General features: G+C 36.7%; 3 protein-coding genes across 3 annotated transcripts; 2 read left to right on the top strand and 1 right to left on the bottom strand.

The window, feature by feature from the left end:
* The first annotated feature begins 2,142 nt into the window (after positions 1-2,142).
* LOC145088654 (uncharacterized) lies at positions 2,143-4,482 on the top strand. Its single transcript, XM_079027032.1, has 6 exons — positions 2,143-2,304; positions 2,427-2,614; positions 2,716-3,555; positions 3,645-3,722; positions 3,801-4,074; positions 4,187-4,482. Exons 1-6 carry the CDS (start codon positions 2,175-2,177, stop codon positions 4,465-4,467), a joined length of 1,791 nt encoding a protein of 596 aa, XP_078883158.1. The 5' UTR covers positions 2,143-2,174; the 3' UTR covers positions 4,468-4,482.
* A 4-nt stretch (positions 4,483-4,486) lies between these two features.
* On the top strand, positions 4,487-5,345 carry LOC145088652 (uncharacterized). The gene is made up of 3 exons (XM_079027031.1): positions 4,487-4,712; positions 4,792-4,978; positions 5,065-5,345. The coding sequence occupies exons 1-3, from the start codon at positions 4,600-4,602 to the stop codon at positions 5,152-5,154; spliced, it is 390 nt and encodes a 129-aa protein (XP_078883157.1). The 5' UTR covers positions 4,487-4,599; the 3' UTR covers positions 5,155-5,345.
* Positions 5,291-8,550, bottom strand: LOC145088651 (uncharacterized). The gene is made up of 2 exons (XM_079027030.1): positions 7,551-8,550; positions 5,291-6,044 (listed from the first exon to the last, which is right to left on the bottom strand). Exons 1-2 carry the CDS (start codon positions 8,429-8,431, stop codon positions 5,405-5,407), a joined length of 1,521 nt encoding a protein of 506 aa, XP_078883156.1. The 5' UTR covers positions 8,432-8,550; the 3' UTR covers positions 5,291-5,404.
* Positions 8,551-20,777: the final 12,227 nt, after the last annotated feature.

Below are 20,777 nucleotides of genomic sequence, written 5' to 3'. Positions count from 1 at the left end.
TTTATGGAGTTGATGGGGGTTTCGACAGGCCCTCTGTTGCGAAGAGGAAAAGTGGCTGCTGGGGCACCATTGCAAATATTTCAAAAATTTTAGAAAGGGATGGTGTATCATTTTCAAATCATTTCCATCGGTCTCTAAATTCCAATGGGGCTCTCAAATGGTCGTGGTCGCTCGAACCTTCTGGTGTTTTTTTGGTTAGGTCTCTAAGATGCCATATTGACAATCTCTATCTTCCAGACAGCGATGGTATTTGGTCCTGGAACCCGCTGACCCCAGGCAAATTAAACATCCTTGCATGGCATATCTGTCACGGTAAACTCCCTACTATGGTTAATTTATCAAGAATCGGTATATGCTCCTCAAATTTATGTAGGATCTGCCATGGAGATCCGGAATCTGAAAAACACATTTTTTTAGAGTGCCCGGTGTCGAAGGAGGTCTGGCAGCTCATCTGCAAATGGTGGCGGCTGCTAGACTACCCTCTCGTTTCAATCCGTGACATGCTGCAATGTAAAGGGAATGTAGCAGGGCATCAAAGGCTAGCGTGGATTCATGAAACTATAATGCTAACTTTTATCTGGGTGATATGGAAATATCGGAATCTAAGGGTCCACTCGCATGCTCCAAATTCAAAATCGATTCCGGCGCTGGTGTTTGAGGTGAAATCACTCTCGAATTTTTGGATCAATGCAAGAAAGAAGAAAGGTCAGACATTGCGGTGGTCCGAATGGTGTAGCGATCCGATTCTAGAATGTTATAACAGACTATAATTTTGGTCTTTGCATCTGATTTTGTTTTGATTCTGTGTTGCTTTTTATTTCAAATTTCCTCTTGTTTTGTACTTCTAGCCTCTGGCTAGTTTTTTTTTTTTTTTAATATAGTTGCCTGCTAAAAAAAAGGTTTAAATTTTATCAAAATTCCATGTATATATCATTTTCTTTTATTGGCTTCTTAACCATCATACCAATTGTGAATTTTGAACCCCAAAATAGAAAACTTTTGACACAAAAGAATGTGATTGAATTATTTTTATGTTTTCGAGGTAATGTATTTCATGTTATTTGAAAATACCCTTAAAATACTTTTAGGTAGTAATAAAGTGAAATATTTATTTTCTAATAATGTCAAAGAAAACCCGTTGAGGTCAAAATGGTAATTAACTTATTATTCAAACAATTTATAAAGAAATCAACAAACAGAGATAAATGGTAAAATTTGAAGGAAATCCCTACCAAAATAGTTAGACGTGTCCTGGCCCTTTTCACCTTTTATGACCGTCAAAACCGGTCAATCCGGTAGCCAGTCAATAGTTGCCTCCATTCCATGGGCATGGTGGACACATTTTGAAGGTTTAACGCCAACCTCCTCTCTTCTTTGAAAAACATCAGCCAACTCTGATTCTTTGTCTTCCTTCATCATTTTCCGCTGATCTTCCTTGCCGTTTTCTTCTCTTCTCTTCTTCTTAGTGAGTGCCGTCGTTTCAGATACGTTTTTTAGTATCACATTCTACACTCTCCACACCCTCAAGAACGCAGGTATTTCTCCATCTTCGCAGTATATTCATATATTTCGCAATGTGTTTCTCAGTTTTGGTGATCTGACAGCTACCTTTTGTTGATCGGACCTATAGGCCAAAGGTTCCGCCGTTGAAGCAGGTAAGGGTTTTCTCCCTCTGCTCCCTGAGAAAATTTTCAGCAGATGATTTAGTGTTTGTAAAAAGTACGATCATGTTCGTCGTATTTTTTTTGAACATTTTCATTTTGGAACTAAATCGAACGTACGGCTTCGATTCCCGGTTATCGATGCCTAAGTTTGCTTCTCTGCTTTTTCTTTTAGTTTCTTGTATGAACATTTTCAGGAGATTGACAATATTTGATAAGATTCAAAGTTATGTAGACGATATTTCATATCTTTGTGTGATCTGTGAAGATAGGGATTTTTTTATGAAGTCATAGATGATAGACGATACTAGTACTGTTGTAGATAACGATCCTTTATTCCAGTATACGTAGAATTAGTGTGCAATTGAGAATGAAGGTTTTGATTTGAATCTGTAATTTCCCAAAACCTTAAGGTGAAAGAGACAATACACAAAGAATGTAAATACATTTATACATTTATCTTGCAGAATGGGAGGTAAGAAGCAAAATAAGAAGAAAATTCTTGAGAAGGAGATGAAAGAATCTTCCACATTTTCAAATTACAGCGTACCTGCAAGAAATCTTAGAAAAGATGATCTCGGTTCTGTAATATTTGGTTGCAAGTACAATACAATCAACGAATGCCTTACAAATCACTTGTTTGGTTAGTTCACTATTTTCCACAAATCTCTTTCCCTTCTTTCTTTCTACATTCAGATCTTAAACTTTATATTTTGCTCATAAAGAACTCTGATAATGTAAATGTCTGTCACCTTTGTTTTACAGGGTTGCCAGCCACCCATTTCTCATACATTAAAAACATAAAGGAAGGGCTTGTTCTATTTCTGTTCAACTATAGTGATCGAAAGCTTCATGGAGTATTTGAAGCTGCAAGTCCTGGTTCAATGAACATTAATAAGTATGCATGGGTTGCTGATACAGAGGATTGTGGATACACACATTATCCAGCACAGGTATCATTTTCCCTTTTGTGTGAATGACTCAACACTATACATAGTGTCTGAATACATACATACTGTGATACTGATACTTAACTTATGTGATTGTATTTCAGGTCCGTGTTCGTGTAAGACAACAATGTCATCCGTTGTCTGAAAACCAGTTTAAGCCAGTTATAGCTGATAACTACTATGAAGATAAACACTTCTACTTTGAGTTGGATCATCATCAAACAAAGAAGCTAATGTCACTATTTACACCATCCCCTGTGAATCCTTCTGCTTCTTCTTCTTTTTCTTATTCTTCACAAATTGCTACAAGAAATAGCTTCCCATTAAGACAACCAAACAATTTTAAGAACATGAATCAGACCTCGGGATCTTCATATGCTTCTGTTGTTGGCCAACATGCTACTCCCATCACCACCAGTTCAACATGGAGTGCACTGTTTAAAGCTGAAGCAAGTATTGAAAATGAAAACGAGAGTGATAATGTGGTTGCAAGAAACCATGATGAGTGGCCAAAGGATGAAGATAAGAGTAATGTTATGCATGCAAACACTTGGGATGATGATGTTGGGTGTGTTCAGACACAGGAATCAGATTGGGGTTATGAAGGAAATGCCATTAAAGACGAGTGGCAAAACGAAGAAGATGAAGTGTTGTCAACAAACAGTTGGGAAGAAACCAAGCTCACTCTCACTGCCATAGATGAAGCTCAATGTGTCCAGACAACTTTTGTATCAGAGTTGAATCCTCCTGATACAAACACCAACAAAGACGAGTTGCCATCTTCTTCATCTCAATTGTTAGATGACAATCCTGATCACCAGCTGCCATTGTTTAGTAAGGAAAGTGAGACCAATGTAGAAGAAAATGATGTAAAAGAGAATTCTTTAGTGCCAGTTACAGATTTAGAGAATTCTTCTTCTAATCTTGAGTCGTTGGTTGCCAAGGTAAAACAATATTTCACGTTTTGTATTTTTTTTTGTTTGTTTGATATGTTATATAGTCTAATCAAGCTTATATTTTTATTGCATAAAAGTTGTTGAAAGAAGTTGAAGAGCTGAAGGGATCACATTTGAAGCAAGTCACAAACATCAATCGGCTAGAACAAGAACTGGTACGTAACAATTATAAAAAAATTCTTATTTATTTTATTTGTTGTATTTCTATAATTTTATGTGATTTGGATGTTCAGGATAAATCAAAACAAGAAACCCAGCAGCTTAAAAACAGGATTGATGTTTTGGAGTCTGGATCTGTTGAAGAAAGCAAGAATGATTCAAACATTCTGAACTCGGTGCTGATTGTTGGGGGATTTGATGGTTGTCTATGGTTGCCATGTCTGGATTCATATTACCCATCTTATGATATTAGAATCCCACTCGCCCCAATGAATGTTGTAAAGAAATACGGATCAGCAGCCACCATGAATGGTGAACTTTACCATTTTGGTGGCATAAATCCTATCGGTAATTATTCTAATAAATAATAACCACTTTAATTAAACTTTTTTTTTTCCTAACCATCATGTAGTAATAATAATGTATATATATATATATATATATTTTTTTTTTGGTATAGTTGAATCATACAGCCCAACAAGTAATCAGTGGGTTTTAAGACCACCTTTGTATTGGAGCAACATCCATGTTGCTGGTGCTTCAGTCAACAACAAGCTTTTTGTGGCTGGTGGGAACAAAGAAAGCCACTTTTCATCTGAGGTGGAATATCTGGATCTCAACTATGGGAAATGGCTCCCTGTTCGTTCCATGAATAGCAAGGTATTTTTTTACTGTTACATTATTCATATTTACAAAAACGCCACTTCCAAGTTTTATTTTCAAATTTATTGTTTTTTCTAGAGGTCTGGTCCAGCAGCAGCAGAACTCAACAATGCTCTGTATGTTACTGGTGGGTTTGATGGACAATCTTATTCAAGGTAACAAACAACATATATAATTAAATAATGTATTATTAATTAATTAATTAAGAGGATGCTATGTAGTTCTGTTGAAATGCTTGATCCACGTGAACAAAAGTGGTCAACACTTCCGGATATGAAGAAAATGAAGGGTTGCCATTCCATGGTTGTACTCAATGAGAAACTGTAAGTTTATAACTTTGTGTTGTTTCTTTTGAATTGCTTATAAATTCATGTAACCTTTTGTTGATATATGTAAATATAGATATACGGTTGGAGGATATGATGGAGAAAAGTATTTAAAGACAGTTGAATGTTTTGATACTCGAATGGGTTGTTGGGTGGAGTGTGCACCAATGAACGTTTGTAGAGGCAATTTTGGTGCTTTTGTGATTGGAGAAAAACTGTACGCAGTTGGAGGATCCACGGACAACAATAAAATTTTGGAGATTGTATGTATATATGTGACCATGTCTTTGACTTTTTTCCAAACTGTTTTTATCATTTGTGTTTTTGACCTTTTTTTTTTTTTTGGCAGGTGGAGTGTTACAAAGAAGGAAGTGGTTGGGAGGTTTGTGATGTAAAAGCAATTGGGAAAAGAAGTCACTTTTCAGCGATTGTGATGTGAATTTGAGTTTTATTAACAGAATAGTGAGATACTAGAGATATAGTGTTGACTTTAGTTCCTACTTCACACGTGTCTGATCTGGATTGGTTAGTGATCGTTTTGCATGGCTACCTGTGTACATCGGGAAAAACAAAACTATGAAAATGTATGTTTTGTTTTATTAATTATACAGCCATTGATATCACACTATTATTCGTGTACATTACATAATTTACATGGAACAAACAATTCCTGAATTTAGAATTTAGATTCAAGCTAGAGTAAGTTGGAGAATTTCACTGAACTCCAACCTTCTAGTTTCAGTATAGAAAGTGTTGTATTTGTTAGGCCAATAAGTCAACCAAATCGAGCCTTTAGCTTCCCACTCCATCGTTTCCCCAATCGCGCCTCTTCCTACCTTCCACAGCACACTTTCTCCGTACTCATCGCCGGCGAAAATAACCCCTCCTTGCCTGGTAAACGGCCGGTAAGCGCTGGAATACCGGTTTCTGAACCAGGCTTTTGGTTGAAGCATCGCGATCTTTGAAGGCTTCGATGAGAAAACTTCTCGTCCATTAACGCTGTCGTGAAGAAACCAGTTGAAAGTGCCGCTGTAGCCGTAGACTGATTGCTCGAATTTCCATGGCTTGAGGTTGGTGGTGACGGTTTCACCGGCAGAAACGGATATTCCGATGTGAGGATTTGGTGGTTCGAATGAGCCTTCGATGGATCTCTCGACGCCGATTTCTCGTGAAGGGTTCTCAGATGATCGGCTAACGGAAACGCTTAAGACGTTTGTTTGGATGGTGGGTGTGAGATGTAGGGATATGCGTGACGGGAAGTGCTTTTCCTCGATTCCTGCCCCACGCTCTTTTAGGAGCGTGTCGTTCACGAGCCTTATCACGTCACATCTGTTTAATTAAATAAATAATAAATTGAGATTGAGATTAGTACCCATTAGCAAATGGAGTATGAATCTATTGCTTTTCGTGTTAAAAAATTATATACGGTTGATCCTTGAGCTTTGCCAAAGTTAGCATGTTTGTTCTTGTGGTTATTACTTGCGGGATTGGTTTTTACCATGTAGATTTACTTTTGTATCCTTTTTTTAATTTATTTTATAGACTTTAAATCATTTTCAATTAAAAAAGAAAAGAAAATAGAGCCGATCCCACCAACCCCATCCCTCTGTGTTATCAGACTTAGGATTTGATGTAGTGCGATTCCGAGTTCAATGATGGCGAACGATGGTTGGTAACGGCTGTAAACTGGAAGTGATGGGTTGGGTTTATGAAAGGGCACCCACCTAATATTTTAAATTTAAAGGACCTGATTCTAGGAATAATGGTGGTGGTTGTGGAAAGGAAGTGATAGTTTGGCTTTAGGGGTGTGGGTGACAATTTTCAAATTTTAAAATATTAATTTAAATTAAAATAAGAAAAAAGTAATAAAAAGATCAAACTAGATGTAAGATAATAAGTTTATATTTATTTTTGAAATAAAATAAAATCATAGATACCAACCATCCAAGAAATTTAATTACAAGGACAGGTGCATAGACATATTGACAGACCATATAAACTAATTATTATGTAATTATTTTATCTAAATTAAAAGAAATGATTCGATAATTATCTTGATTAAAATCCTAATCCTGGTTGCTTTTTTGGAAGAATCTTTGAACTCTTTTCCTAAAAGGAACTCAAATGGTGGTGGGGTTAAAAGAATACGTACGAGTCTTGACCACATGCTTACATTTAGTAACGGTGTCCTTTTCTTTCAAGCAACATAAGACCAGTTAAAGTCATTAAATTCCTTTCATAGATAAAAGGTTTTAAATACAGTATTAAATTTGAGAACTATGTTTGCATGTTGTATTCTCACGACTTACTATTTATATTTATCTTTATACTTCTTAGAAGTAGTTGAATATTTATAGATAGTTTATATATAAAACAACATAAATATTTAAAGCATAATACAAAAAGAATCCACAAAAAGGAAGTAAAAGTTCTGGTCCTTTTTTCAATCTTTAAGAGGAAATTAAATAAGATTAAAAAAAACACACCTTAAGTGCTAAACAACTTATTAAGTATTGTTTATATTTTCTTTTATCTATTTATCATACATAAATTAATCATATGGTTTTAACTTATAACTAAAGAGTTGTTCAGAGTTCAGACACAGTTATACTATCAAAATCATATATATATTTTTTGCTGAGTTATATGTTAAAAGGAGTTTGACGAAAACGACAGTAGGGATATAGTTTTAAGAACCTTAAATTAAATATATATATATATATATATATATATATATATATATATATATATATATATATATATATATATATATATATATATATATATAAGTACCCACTAAAATAAAACGTGTATATAAATAGAAAACATCCATACCTCACGTTATCGATGCTAACCAAAACATCAATCCATTCCTCTCGAACCATCACTTGATGATTCAATTGGATCACCCCTTCAACCTGATGATAATTCAAAGAAAAACCAAGTTTTTGATCTTCTTGTCCAGGACTATTACACTTCTCAATCTCCATAGCAATCACTGGACAATATAGCTGAACTTTCCATAACCCTAATCCTGAAATCGCTGAAGAATACATGGGTGATGGCGCTTTCAGGCAGTGATTCCTTGCTCGTAGCTCTGTCATCCAGTTTGTGATCGAAAGATTCATGGACCTCATCCATTGTTCTTCTGTATTCGACCCCATTAACCTCATCAACCTTTTGGACGTTTCCCTTGCCCATGAACTCGCGAATTCATCTTTAAGCATGTTTATACAATCACACCGGATATCTTGTGGAGCTTCATAGATCGATACTATGAAAACCAGGGCCAGGAACACGAAATTAAATATGTCTTTGAGGTTGGGAATCGAGTTGGGTTGAGGGAGTTTTAGGAAAGAATTGGAGGGTTTGATGGGGGTGTAGTTGAGGATATCTTTAATGATATTGGTCAAGAGTTTGGAGATGGTGTGTTCATGGAACAAGGTGTTGCTAATGGCGGATTTGAGTGGTTTAGAGGTCCAAAGTGAGATGGGTAAGTTGTAATTAACACGAATGGAGAAGGAGAAGGAAGAAGAGTGGATTAGGGTTTTGGAAATGGAGAGCTCAAGAGATGGTTGAGATGAAGAAATAATGCGTATGGATTTGGTGTTTGTTTGCCATTGTGTTAGTGGTGGTAGATTTTGAATCCAAGTCCAAATGTCAGGAAAAGAAGAAGGGGCCATTTTGAGAGATATTGATGGTGTATAGAAATTCATAGGAATCGGTAAAAGAATATATGCTACACTTGATCTCGACGAAAACTCGAATATATATATGTGTTTGTATATATAGAGAGAGAAAGAGAGATGAGGATGTATCGGTGTATATTTATGGCTTGAAGGATGAGCTACAAACACACATACACATATATATATATATATATATATATATATATAGAGGAATAAGTAGGGAGGAAGATGATAACACAAGAGAGAAATATCAAAAGATGATGGAATATATAATAATATTTAAGTATTTCTTATTTTTTTTTTACGAGGGTCAACTTTATTCACCAAGCTTGTATGTAAACCTATTTCACCTCACACATCAAATCATGTGAAGCAATCTAAACCATCACCAATATCTTGATAGGAAGAATTGTGATCGATAAATAAAATCTGACATAATTATTTTCTTCCTCTTTAAAACACTTTAATTAATTACCACGTCGTTCTATCATTCGACCACTCTTACGAGTTTATATAAATGGTATTTACAGCTGAGTAGTAGCATTTTGATGAAGTAATCAAATAATTATATGTTTGCTCACTACAAGAATTATCACACGCTTCGACGACACCTATACAAACGACAAGTGTCGTCAGTAAAGTTCAACCTGTCTTGACGACATGTCGTTGGGCACAGAGTTGACCATAATTGACCAACTTTCTTTGACCTGAACTCTATGCCTATGACATATCGTCTGAATAGGTTAGGCGGGAACGAAAAGTTTTTTCGCGGTTTTCTGAAAACTATGCCGACGATAAGTCATCGGTATAGGTAAAAAAATTGTAATTTTCAATTTTTTATAATTCTTGTTTCAATTAATAAAACTGATGTCGATTTCATGTAACATTGCTCGGGAAAGAAAATGACAATCCGTGTGAACTCTATACCGACGACATATCATCGGTGTAAAGTTCCTATTTTTTATTTTTTTATTTTTTTATTTTTTAGTTGCGAGACAATGATATGATGTCGTATAACTTAATGCCTATACTGATGACATGCCGTCGGTATAGGGTTTTAACCCCAATACGATTGGTTCGTCTCCCACATTTGCAGTGTAACGCCCGTAGATCCGGATTAGTCAATTTAGAGACGATAAACATCAAAAATAACTTTTTGATAGAAGATTATTTAGAAGGATTAATTTTAACCAAGTTGTAGTATATGTCACAAGGTTTCCGTGCATATAAAGAATGCCAAAATTCGAGTTATAACGAAGAAGTTATGACCTGTCGAAGTTTCGCGACGGAACCGGCACGACCCAACGCGACCCAGCGCGACGTAAATAGTGAATTTAAGGTAGATAGATATCTATCTTTAGTGATCTAAACGAGAGTCGAAGATGTCTTCGATAGTAGTCCAACGATAAAAAGACAGATGAAAACGGAGTTCGGATGAAGGAGTTATGAATTTCGAACGGAGTTTTCCTATCCCGGCCAATTAAAGATAATATATAAGTAATATATTTATAATATATTAAAAATAAAGTCAAAATTAGCCAATGGAGTCTAAACGAGAGTTGTAGATCATAATCTCACCTACGCGTCGATATAAAGAACGTCGAAAACGGAGTTCGTATGCAAAAGTTATGAATTTATGAAGTTTGGGGCGCGAAACCCCAAAAATGTCAGATACCACGACGTGGCAAGCAGTGCCAAGACATGACAAGTCTTCTGACACCTCCGGGAGTCCCCAGATGCAACTTGCGATGACGCATGCAGTGACGACCAAGCCCACGACGTGGAAAAAGGTGTCACGACGTGGCAAGGGCAGATTTTGCCCTATAAATAGATTTGAAGGGACAGCCGAGTTTGGTTGCTCATTCTCTCATCTCTCACTCATATTACCTCGATTTACGTGCAAAGAAGTACCCCCGAAGCGAGTCCTGAAGCCCGAAGATCCCGAGAAGAAAAGAGTTTCCGAGCCGAAGCTCTGCCCGCGAGGAGCCCGATTTGTGTGAAGATCTTCCAGATCTACTGAAGAATACTACTTCTACAAGCCGTAGTGTTGTCCGATCATCTTCTGATCAAGTGAGTGTATAGTCACTTTCATCTTACACACATATATGGAGTATTTTATAAAATACGTGCTATGTGTGTGTGTATAGTCCCTTTCATAAACACAATTCTAATACAAATATTGTTTGAATGTATTAAGTATATGTTTGGTGTGAGTGTGTGGTCACTTTCTTCTAACACATAAATATTAAGTATTTGCTATGAAATACGTGCTATGTGTTTATATATTGTTGTTTATTTGAGATGTTGGTGGAATGCATGAACTATATAGGTTTTAATGAGTTAAACTGTATATGTATTTTGTAACTACAAATATGTTGGGTAGGACATGGGTAGATGAGATCCGTGAGTATGGATCAGATCAAGAGATTAGTTTAGATCCCTGAGTATGGATCAGATCAAGAGGCTAGTTTTAGATCCGTGAGTATGGATTAGACCAAGAGGTTAGTTTTAGATCCGGGAGTATGGATCAGGTAAAGAGATAAAACTTGTTTTTAGTCCGGGAGTATGGATTAAGACTAAGTTAACTGTCCCTAGTCCGGGAGTATGGATTGGGTACAGTTATAGATCCGGGAGTATGGATCAGATCAGGATTAGGGTATAGTTAATTGTCCCTATTCTGGGAGTCTGGAATGGGTACAATTATTGATCCGGGAGTATGGATCAGATCAGGAGGTTAGTTAGAGATCCGTGAGTATGGATCAGGTAGTTTTAGATCCGTGAGTATGGATCAGGGGAAAAGGTTAGTTTTAGATCCTTGAGTATGGATCAGGAGAAAAGGTTAGTTTTAGATCCGTGAGTATGGATTGGGTGAAGAGGATAGTTTTAGATCCGTGAGTAGGTATCAGGTAAAGAGGAAAATTTTAGATACGAGAGTTTAGATCGTGTCGTTGAGAGGATCGATGGGGTGGGATAAGAGTTTCCTTCATATGGTGAAATTGTACAAGTTTGAATGTTCTATATTTATAAATATATGATATAACATTGTGGGATGAAAAGCCCATATGCTCACCAGGCTCCCAAGCCTGACCCACACAGTTTCCTTTGTATCACAGGTATCGATACGAAGATATATTTCACGGAGAGATTAAAGGAGATGTAAAATCTTTAGTGTAAATAATGTAAGTTATGTTTATGCTTATGTGTCTGTATCGGAACATGACATCCCGAGATTTTGTTATATAATGTAAATACATTTCTTTAAAGAAATGCTTTGATAAATCTTTATCATATTTTGGGAACAAATTCCGCAACTGTTTTCTTTAAAAGATTACTCTGATTTTAAAAACAAAGCATAAACAAATCGGTCTTTTGTGGCCGTGAAATTGGGGATGTCACATGCAGCCACCATATCTCACCTCTTCTCTCTCGAAATTCCAGCCGCAAACGAGAACTCCGGCAGCCACCATATCTCACCTCTTCTCTCTTGTACATGTATATTATTCTAGTGATGATTCTGATTGATGGTATGTTACGGTTGTTATAGATTTTGATTGCTTAAACTTGTTTATTAGTTTATATTTAAAGTATGTTTAGTATATTTTCTAATATTTGTTAAACAGATGACAACACAACTTGCGAGGGGGCATGGAGGAGATGGCGGGGAAAGACCTCCACAGGGGGGAGCTGGCAATATACCAGTGGGTTGTTGTGACAACTCGAAACTTTTATCTCGCACACTTAGTCAATGCGATCTAAGTGAAACTGGTTTTGTTAACTTCTTTCACTACTTGAGGGTTCGTTTAAGTGGTTCTAAGCTTGAGTACAACCAAGGGTGAGGTTAGGAATGAGTCAAAAAGTTGTATACTGTCAAAACAAGGCCATACACACCTTTAGATGGAGTGTACGGCCGCACACACACCTCCTGGCAGCACACTCCCTTCTAGAAAACACACCCACCCTATATAAAGAGTAGACCCCTTTCCTTTCATTACTTTAACACCTGGGCAACACACAACACCATTTCTCTCAAGCTTCTTCAACCACAAACCTTCCAAGGCTGCAAAAACGTGAGTAATCTATCCCTTAGCTTGTTGAACTTGAAGGACCACTTCATCTAAGCCTTGATTCATCAAAGATTCATCATGTTCTTCATCACTTGAAGGTGTACGGACACACACCTTCATAAGGTGGCCGTACACACCTCAAAAACCCTCCAAAGTGAGAGTTTGGCCTATCTCTTAGTTGGACTTGGTTTGAGCCTTGAAACACATGAAAAATCGACGTTTGAAGCATAAACGAAGAGTGTACGGCCGCACACTTCCGTGTGCAGCCGCACACACACCCTGGCCGTACACTCTGGCCACACACACCCTTTGTACGGTCGCACACTCCTGTGTGCAACCGCAAACATAGCCTGGCCGCACACACACCCTAATGACCATACACCTCCTTTGTTGATCACACAAGGTCCCGACAAGCATTTCCAAGTCTTTAGGGTGGTTTCCTGTCATGTTTTGTCAAGGAGTACCTAAATCTAATACATATATGTGCTATTATATGTTACTAGGATCCACTTGAGTGCGAAACATCAATCGACACTCAACACTCGTAACCGATTATCCGCTCGAATCATCCGTCAAACAGTGAGTTCATACCCCTACATTTTCCGTGTTTTTAATGTTTTCAGGGGGAATACAAGCCAAATTCAAAGTATTTTATTAACCCCAATACGATCGGTTCGTCTCCCACATTTGCAGCCACCGTATCTCACCTCTTCTCTCTCGAAATTCCACCTGGAAACGAGAACTCCGGCAACCACCGTATCTCACCTCTTCTCTCTTGTACATGTATATTATTCTAGTGATGATTCTGATTGATGGTATGTTACGGTTGTTATAGATTTTGATTGCTTAAAATTGTTTATTAGTTTATATTTAAAGTAGTTTTAGTATATTTTCTAATATTTGTTAAACAGATGACAACACAACTTGCGAGGGGCATGGAGGAGATGGCGGGGAAAGACCTCCACACGGGGGCGCAGACAATATACCAATGGGTTGTTTATCTTGTAAGTTACATGAAATTATTAAATATACTGGAAGATTTTAAATAAGCAAAAAAAAGTTCTCGAGCGGCGGTGGAAAACCTTTACCCGTGGAAGTTGATAACGATGGGGAAACCTATAAATTCATAGGTCAAAATGGCAAAATGTTAAGATTTATCTCAAATTATGTGGCAGAACATGTACCACTCCATTTAAGGATTTCAAGGCGTGTTACTTTCCATTTCTATGAACCTATGTATCCTGAGATAGAACTAAGTGCACAATACTTTTTATATGTGAACATTTTTATACTTTTAAATATTTTCTTAATAATTAAATTTGTTTTTTTTATTGCAGACATTTTCTGATCTTGATATGTATCGGGGTACATATATGTGGGAAGCCGTTTGGGCGGCTATAAATAGCGTCTGCCAAAGAGCTTATAAAGAACACAAACTGTAACATCAAAACAATTCAAGCCAATTTAAAACTTTTTCAAGCATTCAAAGAAACCTTTAATTATTACAAAATGTTTTCAAAATAGTTTCATATCAGAGTATCCCATAAATCAAGATCATAAAATGTGAGAAGGTGCACGATCGCGCCTTCGCCTTCCCGCGATCATCTGAAGTACCTGAAATGAAATCCAAAATTGTAAGCTCGAAGCTTAGTGAGTTCCCCTAAAATACCCCCAAAAAGGCCCATATGGAGAAAATGAAGAGGTTTGATGATTTAAGAACAAGACTTTGGTTTAAACGAAGACTTGGTTTCCTTCCCCTTTTCACACGCTGAGCACACTTTGACTTTGAAAAATTGCATCTTAGGGATTCCTCTCACAAGCTGATTTCCTACAATCCTTGATATATTATTCAAATTCATATGTGATAGCCTTTTATTCTATAGCCAATATAGATGGGACTGAGCACGTGAGAAGAAGCAACGACGTAGAGATTTGTCAGCAGAAAACATATCCAGAATATAGATCATAGAGAAGTTCTTGATGAACCTCCGTTAATACCCGCCAACCCTAGAAAACTCCGAATTTGAGATGGGGACCTCGAAACCTCCCGCAACATCACGACTTCGATCTTGGTCAGGCCGACCAATATCCCCTTCTGATTGACAAGGTGCCCTAAAAACTACACCTCGCGCAACCATAACTCGCACTTGGATAATTTGGCATTAAGCTTATCCCTCCTCAGAGTCTCCAAAACCTATTGTAGATGATTCTCATGATGTTCCTTGGTCTTAGAATAGGCCAAAATATCATCAATAAATACAATGGCAAACCGATCCAACATTGGTCTACACATGCGGTTCATGAGATCCATGAACACGGTCAGAGCATTGGTGAGGCCAAAAGGAATCACCATGAAATCGTAATGACTGTAACAAGTTCTGAAAGCAGTCTTCTGCATGTCCTCATCTATGACCCTCATCTGATGATATCCCAACCGTAGATCTATCTTGAAGTGTAATGTGTAATTTCATTAGTGTGTCGGTTAATCACACACGATCCACTAACGACTTATATAGTATAATGTGTAATTTTATGGATTAACATATAAATTCATATTTTCCGAAAGTAACTAAGAGTGTGATTTAAAATAGTTTAGTTACTTTATATAATTATACTTTTAATGATATTAATTTGTCATTAAACTCGTTGAGATAACGACCCTCCACCATACAAGAGAGCGGTGGGTAAGAATGGATACCCAATGACGGTCATTTTATAGGTTGCTTCTTTAAACTCCCCTTATAGTATAGCTTCGTGAATGAGGCGTACTAGCGGTTCGAATGACTTTTCTTATACATATAATATATATTTAAACTTTTAATTATATACATAGTATAAGGTGTATTTTAAAACATTTTAAAATTCTAAGGGTTTAATCTTTTAATAAATTAAACTTCTAATTTAATTAAATTCAAACCATTAATGGATTTATTAATTATCTTTTAATTAATCACTTAATTAAATTAATAATAAGATCCATAAGGATGCATTTTAAACTTTTCAAAATACTAAGGTTTATTTTTAAAATTTTTCAGAATTAATATTTGATTAATTAAATTAAAATTAAACCAATCATGAATTCAAGATAAGAATATCAAACTACTTACATAATTATTCAGTCTTATGTATTTAAAACATTATTTAAGGCAATTATCTTAATCAATTCATAAGATAAGAAAAAATCCGATTTTTATGGATCTGACTGTCCAACATGCCGTGGTAAACTATTACCACACCATGGTGGAAGAACACCAAGCCGTGTTGGCGGAATAGTATAATGACTATGTTTTCTTCTTCTTGTTCAAGTTCAGCCATTATATCAGTTCAATTGAAAGCTAAACCTACACTCTGATACCACTGATGAAAATTATGCAAAACAAATAAAAACCTTATGTGTGCATGCAACCCTAAAAACTGTTCTATGTTTTATCTAATTGAACATACAATTTGAACACCAAAATAGAAACCTAGAACACTAGTATATAATCAAAAATACAAATAGGGTTATAAGAATCATACCTCTATTGTTATATAGTATTAATAATTGAAAAAACCTTGTGTTCTTGAAGCCTTGAGAGCAAACGTCTCAAATGTCACGCCTCTAGTGATTCACACCCAACACTACCAATGGAAGATGATGGAGAAGGAGGAAAGAGGATGAATTTTCGGCCTAACCCTCTAAGGAATCAGTTGGCTGAAAATCATAGGGTTATGCCCTATTTATAGTGCAGTTAGAAAACCCTAGATTAAACCTAATCCAAGATAATCTTAAACCTTACAGTTATCCACTTTCCTGTTTATCTACCAAAGACTATTCTAGAACCCTTAGGCCATAAAAAAACCATCCAAGCCTACGGAGGGTTCTAGATTGCCTCTTGCTCAACTATTGAACAATTGCACTTCAGACCCTACACTTTTAATTAACTCATTTAATCCCAAAATTAATTCAAACTAATTTCTGATTAAATATTAATTAAATATTACTATTTCTAATTAATATATTATTTTCATAATATATTAACAAATCATTTATTTCAATTTGTTAACCAAATAATAAATCAAAACTCTCTCTCCAAATATCATCCTGTCTAGTTGCTAGTATTAAAGGCAACCCAAAAGGACTGTGCCTTCAAAGGTCAAGATGGTGATGATGGACCAAATGGTAGTCACCTAATCCAATAGTTGGTTAGGTCAGAACAATGAGAACAAAGGTGAAGATGGACCATATGGTAGTTATGAGATTAGACACCTAATCCAATAGTTGGTTACGTAAGAACAATGAGAACAAAGGTGAAGATGGTGATGATGGACCATATGGTAGTTATGAGATTAGACACCTAATCTGTGACATCCCCATTTTTACGGCCATAAAAGACCTATTTTGTTTATGCTTTATAAAAGTCAGAGTACCTCTTTTTAATAAAAATGTGCGGATTTTGTTCCCAGTGAAACATGATAAATTCGTTACCAAAACATTTCCGAAGAAATGTATTTTTATTCATTTAAAACATTGGGATGTCATCGTTAATACAGAAACATAAGCATAAACAGAACTTACATTCGTTATCACTAGTGATCTATATCTCCTTAATCTCTCAGTGTAATGTGACTTCATATCGTGATATAAATAAACTGAGTGGGTCAGGTTGGGAAACTTGGTGAGTACATAGGGTTTTCAACCCACAATAATATAATTATTTTGTTTAATCATCAAACAGTTAACCCAAATTACTCATCCCCATTATCTTCTTTAATCTTAAGGATCTACCCTAAGAATCAGCTATTTCTTGTTCATTCATTCCTAAGGATTTTCCTAAGGAATAAGTACGAAGTCCATCGTTCTCAATGACATGGCTGTCAAGCACAACTACTAGTTCTATCACTTAGGCGTATCTGCCATAGTTGTGACATTCTATATGAGGCGCTTCTGTCGATATTGTCCTTTAGACGCTACTGTCAAGGTTATAATGTTCTCTATTAGGCGCAACTGCTGATATTTTCCTTAGAGCGCAGCTGCTAGGATGTTTATCGTAGATCAACAACATCTATAGGTTGTGGCGCAATTGCCAGTGCTCATCTATAGGGTACTAGGTCCATTGCTGCCAATGTTCACCTATAGGGCACTAGGTCAATACCGCTAATATTCCTCTATTTCAGCTTTCACCCCTCGTCCTTCATCTACCCATGTTTTACCCAACATATTTTGTAGATATAAAAATACGTATACAGTTTAAACATTTAAAACATGTATAAATATCTCTCACCCAACATAGACAGCAAGTATTCAGACAATATGCACACATAGCACGTAATTTAAATTAAATACTTCATATCTATGTGTAAGATGAAAGTAACTATGCACTCACTTGGTAAGGTGGTGAGTCGGCACTCGGACAGCTAGGGGTGCAAACGAGCTGAGCCGAGCCTGAGCCTGGCCAGGCTCGGCTCGGGCTCGTTTAAGTTATATGAGGCTCGAGCTCGAGCTCGGCTCGATTCGAGCTTTCTTGTACTGAGCTCGGCTCGAGCTCGTAAAGAATTATCCAAGCTCGGCTCGGGCTCGGGCTCGACTCGTTTGTTATCTGACGTGCCTAAATAAGCTTAAGCTCGGCTCGAGATCGTTAAGAAGCTCGTTTACTAATACCCTAAATCCGTAATTCCTGTAATATATTTTTATTTTAATATATATAAATAATAATAAATTATATTATGTAAATGCTCGTTTAGGCTCGCGAGCCTAATCGAGCTTAATGACATAGGCTCGAGCTCGAGCTCATTTAATAAACGAGCTTAATATTAGGCTCGAGATCGGCTCGGGCTCGTTTAAAATTGATTTCGAGTCGAGCTTTTAACGATCCGATCCCGAGTAACTCGCGAGTAGCTTGGCTCGTTTGCACCCCTACGGACAGCACTTCGTTACTCTTAAAACAATTATCCCTTGACGAAACCTAGTATCATTACCACTAGAGTTTAGTCTAACGTTTAACGAGACTAATTTAATAGTCTAGCTATTATTACTATTATATAAGCGTTAAACAATACTTATATAACCCATAATAATAGCCCAAACACTCCTTATAAGGTCCTAATAACATTACTATATTGAAACATAAGCTATACTAAAGATAGGGTAGGCATAGCTCACTTACAGCGGGTTTTCTCGAAAAATGGGCTTCGCTGGAGCAGCGTTCCCAAGTCGAAAGGCTCTTCTTCTCGGAGCCGTCGGGGGCTCCGGGCTTCCGCCTTGTGCTAGGGAGGTTCCCTAGGCTTTTTGGGGGGTTTTAGGGCTTAGACAGATGTTCTAGAGAGAGAAAGAAGTGGGGAAAGGTGTGAGGAAAAGAGGAAGCATCGAGCCTTTATTTATAGGCCTCCAGGGGCGTCACCACATCGTGGTGTTGCGTAGGCTCCAAGTTTTCACTTGGTGCTGACACGTCGTATCGCACACAGGGTGGAAATCAACCGATTTTCAAAAATTCATAACTTTCGCATACAAACTTTGTTTTTGACGTTATTTATATCCAAGCGTAGGTAAAAATAAGATCTACAACTCTCATTTAGACTCTGTCGGCTAAATCTCGACCGATATTAAATTTAACAGTAGGAGTATAGACTGTTAAATGACCGCGAAGAATTCGTAATTCCTTCATATGGACTCCGTTTACGTCTGTATTTTTATTGTTGAGTTCCTATTAATGAGATATTCAACTCTCATTTAGGTCGCATAAGCCAAAAACCGCTCGAACTAAAATTCGAGTTTCGGGTCGTGCACTGCTAAGCCGAATCTTAGAAAAATCATAACTTCCTCATACGAAGTCAGATTTGGGCGTTCTTTTTATGGATGTTCTCGGTTTAACATATACTACAACTTTGGTTTAGATCACTAAGGATAAAAAGTCCTCCATCGTAAATTCACTATTTACGTCTCCTGGTGTCGTGCCGGTTTTGCCGTAAAACTTCGATGGGCCATAACTTCTTCGTTATAACTCGGATTTCGGCGCTCTTTATATGTACGGAACCCTTGAGACATATTGTACAACTTGGTTAAGATTATTTATTCTAAATAATATTTTGTCAAAAATTCGTTTTCGACCCCTATTCTCTCTAAATTGACTAGCCCGGATCTACGGACGTTACAATTATCTCCCCCTTAGGATGATTACGTCCCGGAATCATAAACGAAACAGGGCTCACATGACAACTCCATATGTTATCTCTTCATCCTAGGTAATAATCGTAACTTTCTATGTTTCTTTGAATGCGTATCTAACTCCTGGTCTTCTTGACTGCAAACGGTGCTTGATCTTGCACCCGTTCTCTATTTCTTGTTACAATTTCAATCATGACCTTCATGTCACAAACTTGCTCTTTATCAGAGACTCCTTCTTATTCTTAACAAACTTAAGATAAGATTCTTTTATTACTACAATGGATCGATGTATCATATTCTAATGACCTATCGTCGCATATTGCAAAGCTTAGACTCAGGTCTCTTAGAGTCAAATTCCAGAACAGACTATACCTTCCTTCATGTTCTAAATCACATCTTAAAAGGTATCAATTCTAGCTACAAGCAATTGTCGTGACACCCCTACTAATCTCTTTGATTAATTCTTCCGGCTTAAGTCAGGTGCTACATCGAACTTGGATCTCAGAACCATGTAACATACTCGTCGTAGTCGAGCTCAATTTGGTATGACCACTAGGGTCGGAATAACAACAATCTTCTTAGTCATTATCGAAACAATGATAACGGCATACTTGAATAGAATGGTATTAGTTACTAGCTTCTTGGTAACCTTGTGACTTTCCCTGATCCAAGCGTGAGTCTGGTGCTTCCGGTAGTATAAGCCTCTACTACCATTCACACCTACTCATAGTCGTCCCAAGTGTTGTCTCGCAGTTTTCCCAAGTTATTATCACAAAATAAACAATTTTAACACACACACACACACACACACACACATATATATATATATATATATATATATATGTGTGTGTGTGTGTGTCCAAACAATCATAAAATTCTCCCTAGACTCTACTAGGACTTCTTCCATGTGTATCTTCAATCATCCATTCTGCTTCAACTCGGTTGTCAGACAATGGGATAACTTTATGGATTATACCAAAAATCTTTCTTTTTGCTAATCGAAAGTGTACTTCTCCCGTACTAGACGTATTATTTATTAGACGCATTCTAAAGGCAAGATATCACTCTTACAATATCTTCTGATAGGTATCATTCACTATCGAAAGCATTTTCATTTTCTCCACTTACTCAATTCTCTACGAGTCCTTATCATGACATTCTATTC

The sequence above is a fragment of the Lactuca serriola genome, chromosome 2 (genome assembly GCF_051521515.1).
Source record: "Lactuca serriola cultivar US96UC23 chromosome 2, Lser_US96UC23_V15, whole genome shotgun sequence".
Taxonomy (NCBI): Eukaryota; Viridiplantae; Streptophyta; class Magnoliopsida; order Asterales; family Asteraceae; genus Lactuca; species Lactuca serriola.
Note: the sequence above shows the minus strand (reverse complement) of the source record. Positions and strands in the feature narration are given on the sequence as shown.

Bases quoted from the DNA above. Each gene is read 5' to 3' on its own strand.
- LOC145088654 (XM_079027032.1), top strand. From the start codon at position 2,175: ATGAAAGAATCTTCCACATTTTCAAATTACAGCGTACCTGCAAGAAAT. The intron at 2,615-2,715 runs GTATCATTTTCC...ATTGTATTTCAG, and splicing joins ACACACATTATCCAGCACAG to GTCCGTGTTCGTGTAAGACA. The intron at 4,075-4,186 runs GTAATTATTCTA...TTTTTGGTATAG, and splicing joins TGGTGGCATAAATCCTATCG to TTGAATCATACAGCCCAACA.
- LOC145088652 (XM_079027031.1), top strand. From the start codon at position 4,600: ATGCTATGTAGTTCTGTTGAAATGCTTGATCCACGTGAACAAAAGTGG. The intron at 4,713-4,791 runs GTAAGTTTATAA...ATGTAAATATAG, and splicing joins GTTGTACTCAATGAGAAACT to ATATACGGTTGGAGGATATG. The intron at 4,979-5,064 runs GTATGTATATAT...TTTTTTTGGCAG, and splicing joins ACAATAAAATTTTGGAGATT to GTGGAGTGTTACAAAGAAGG.
- LOC145088651 (XM_079027030.1), bottom strand. From the start codon at position 8,431: ATGAATTTCTATACACCATCAATATCTCTCAAAATGGCCCCTTCTTCT. The intron at 6,045-7,550 runs GTATGGATGTTT...TTAATTAAACAG, and splicing joins GTTAGCATCGATAACGTGAG to ATGTGACGTGATAAGGCTCG.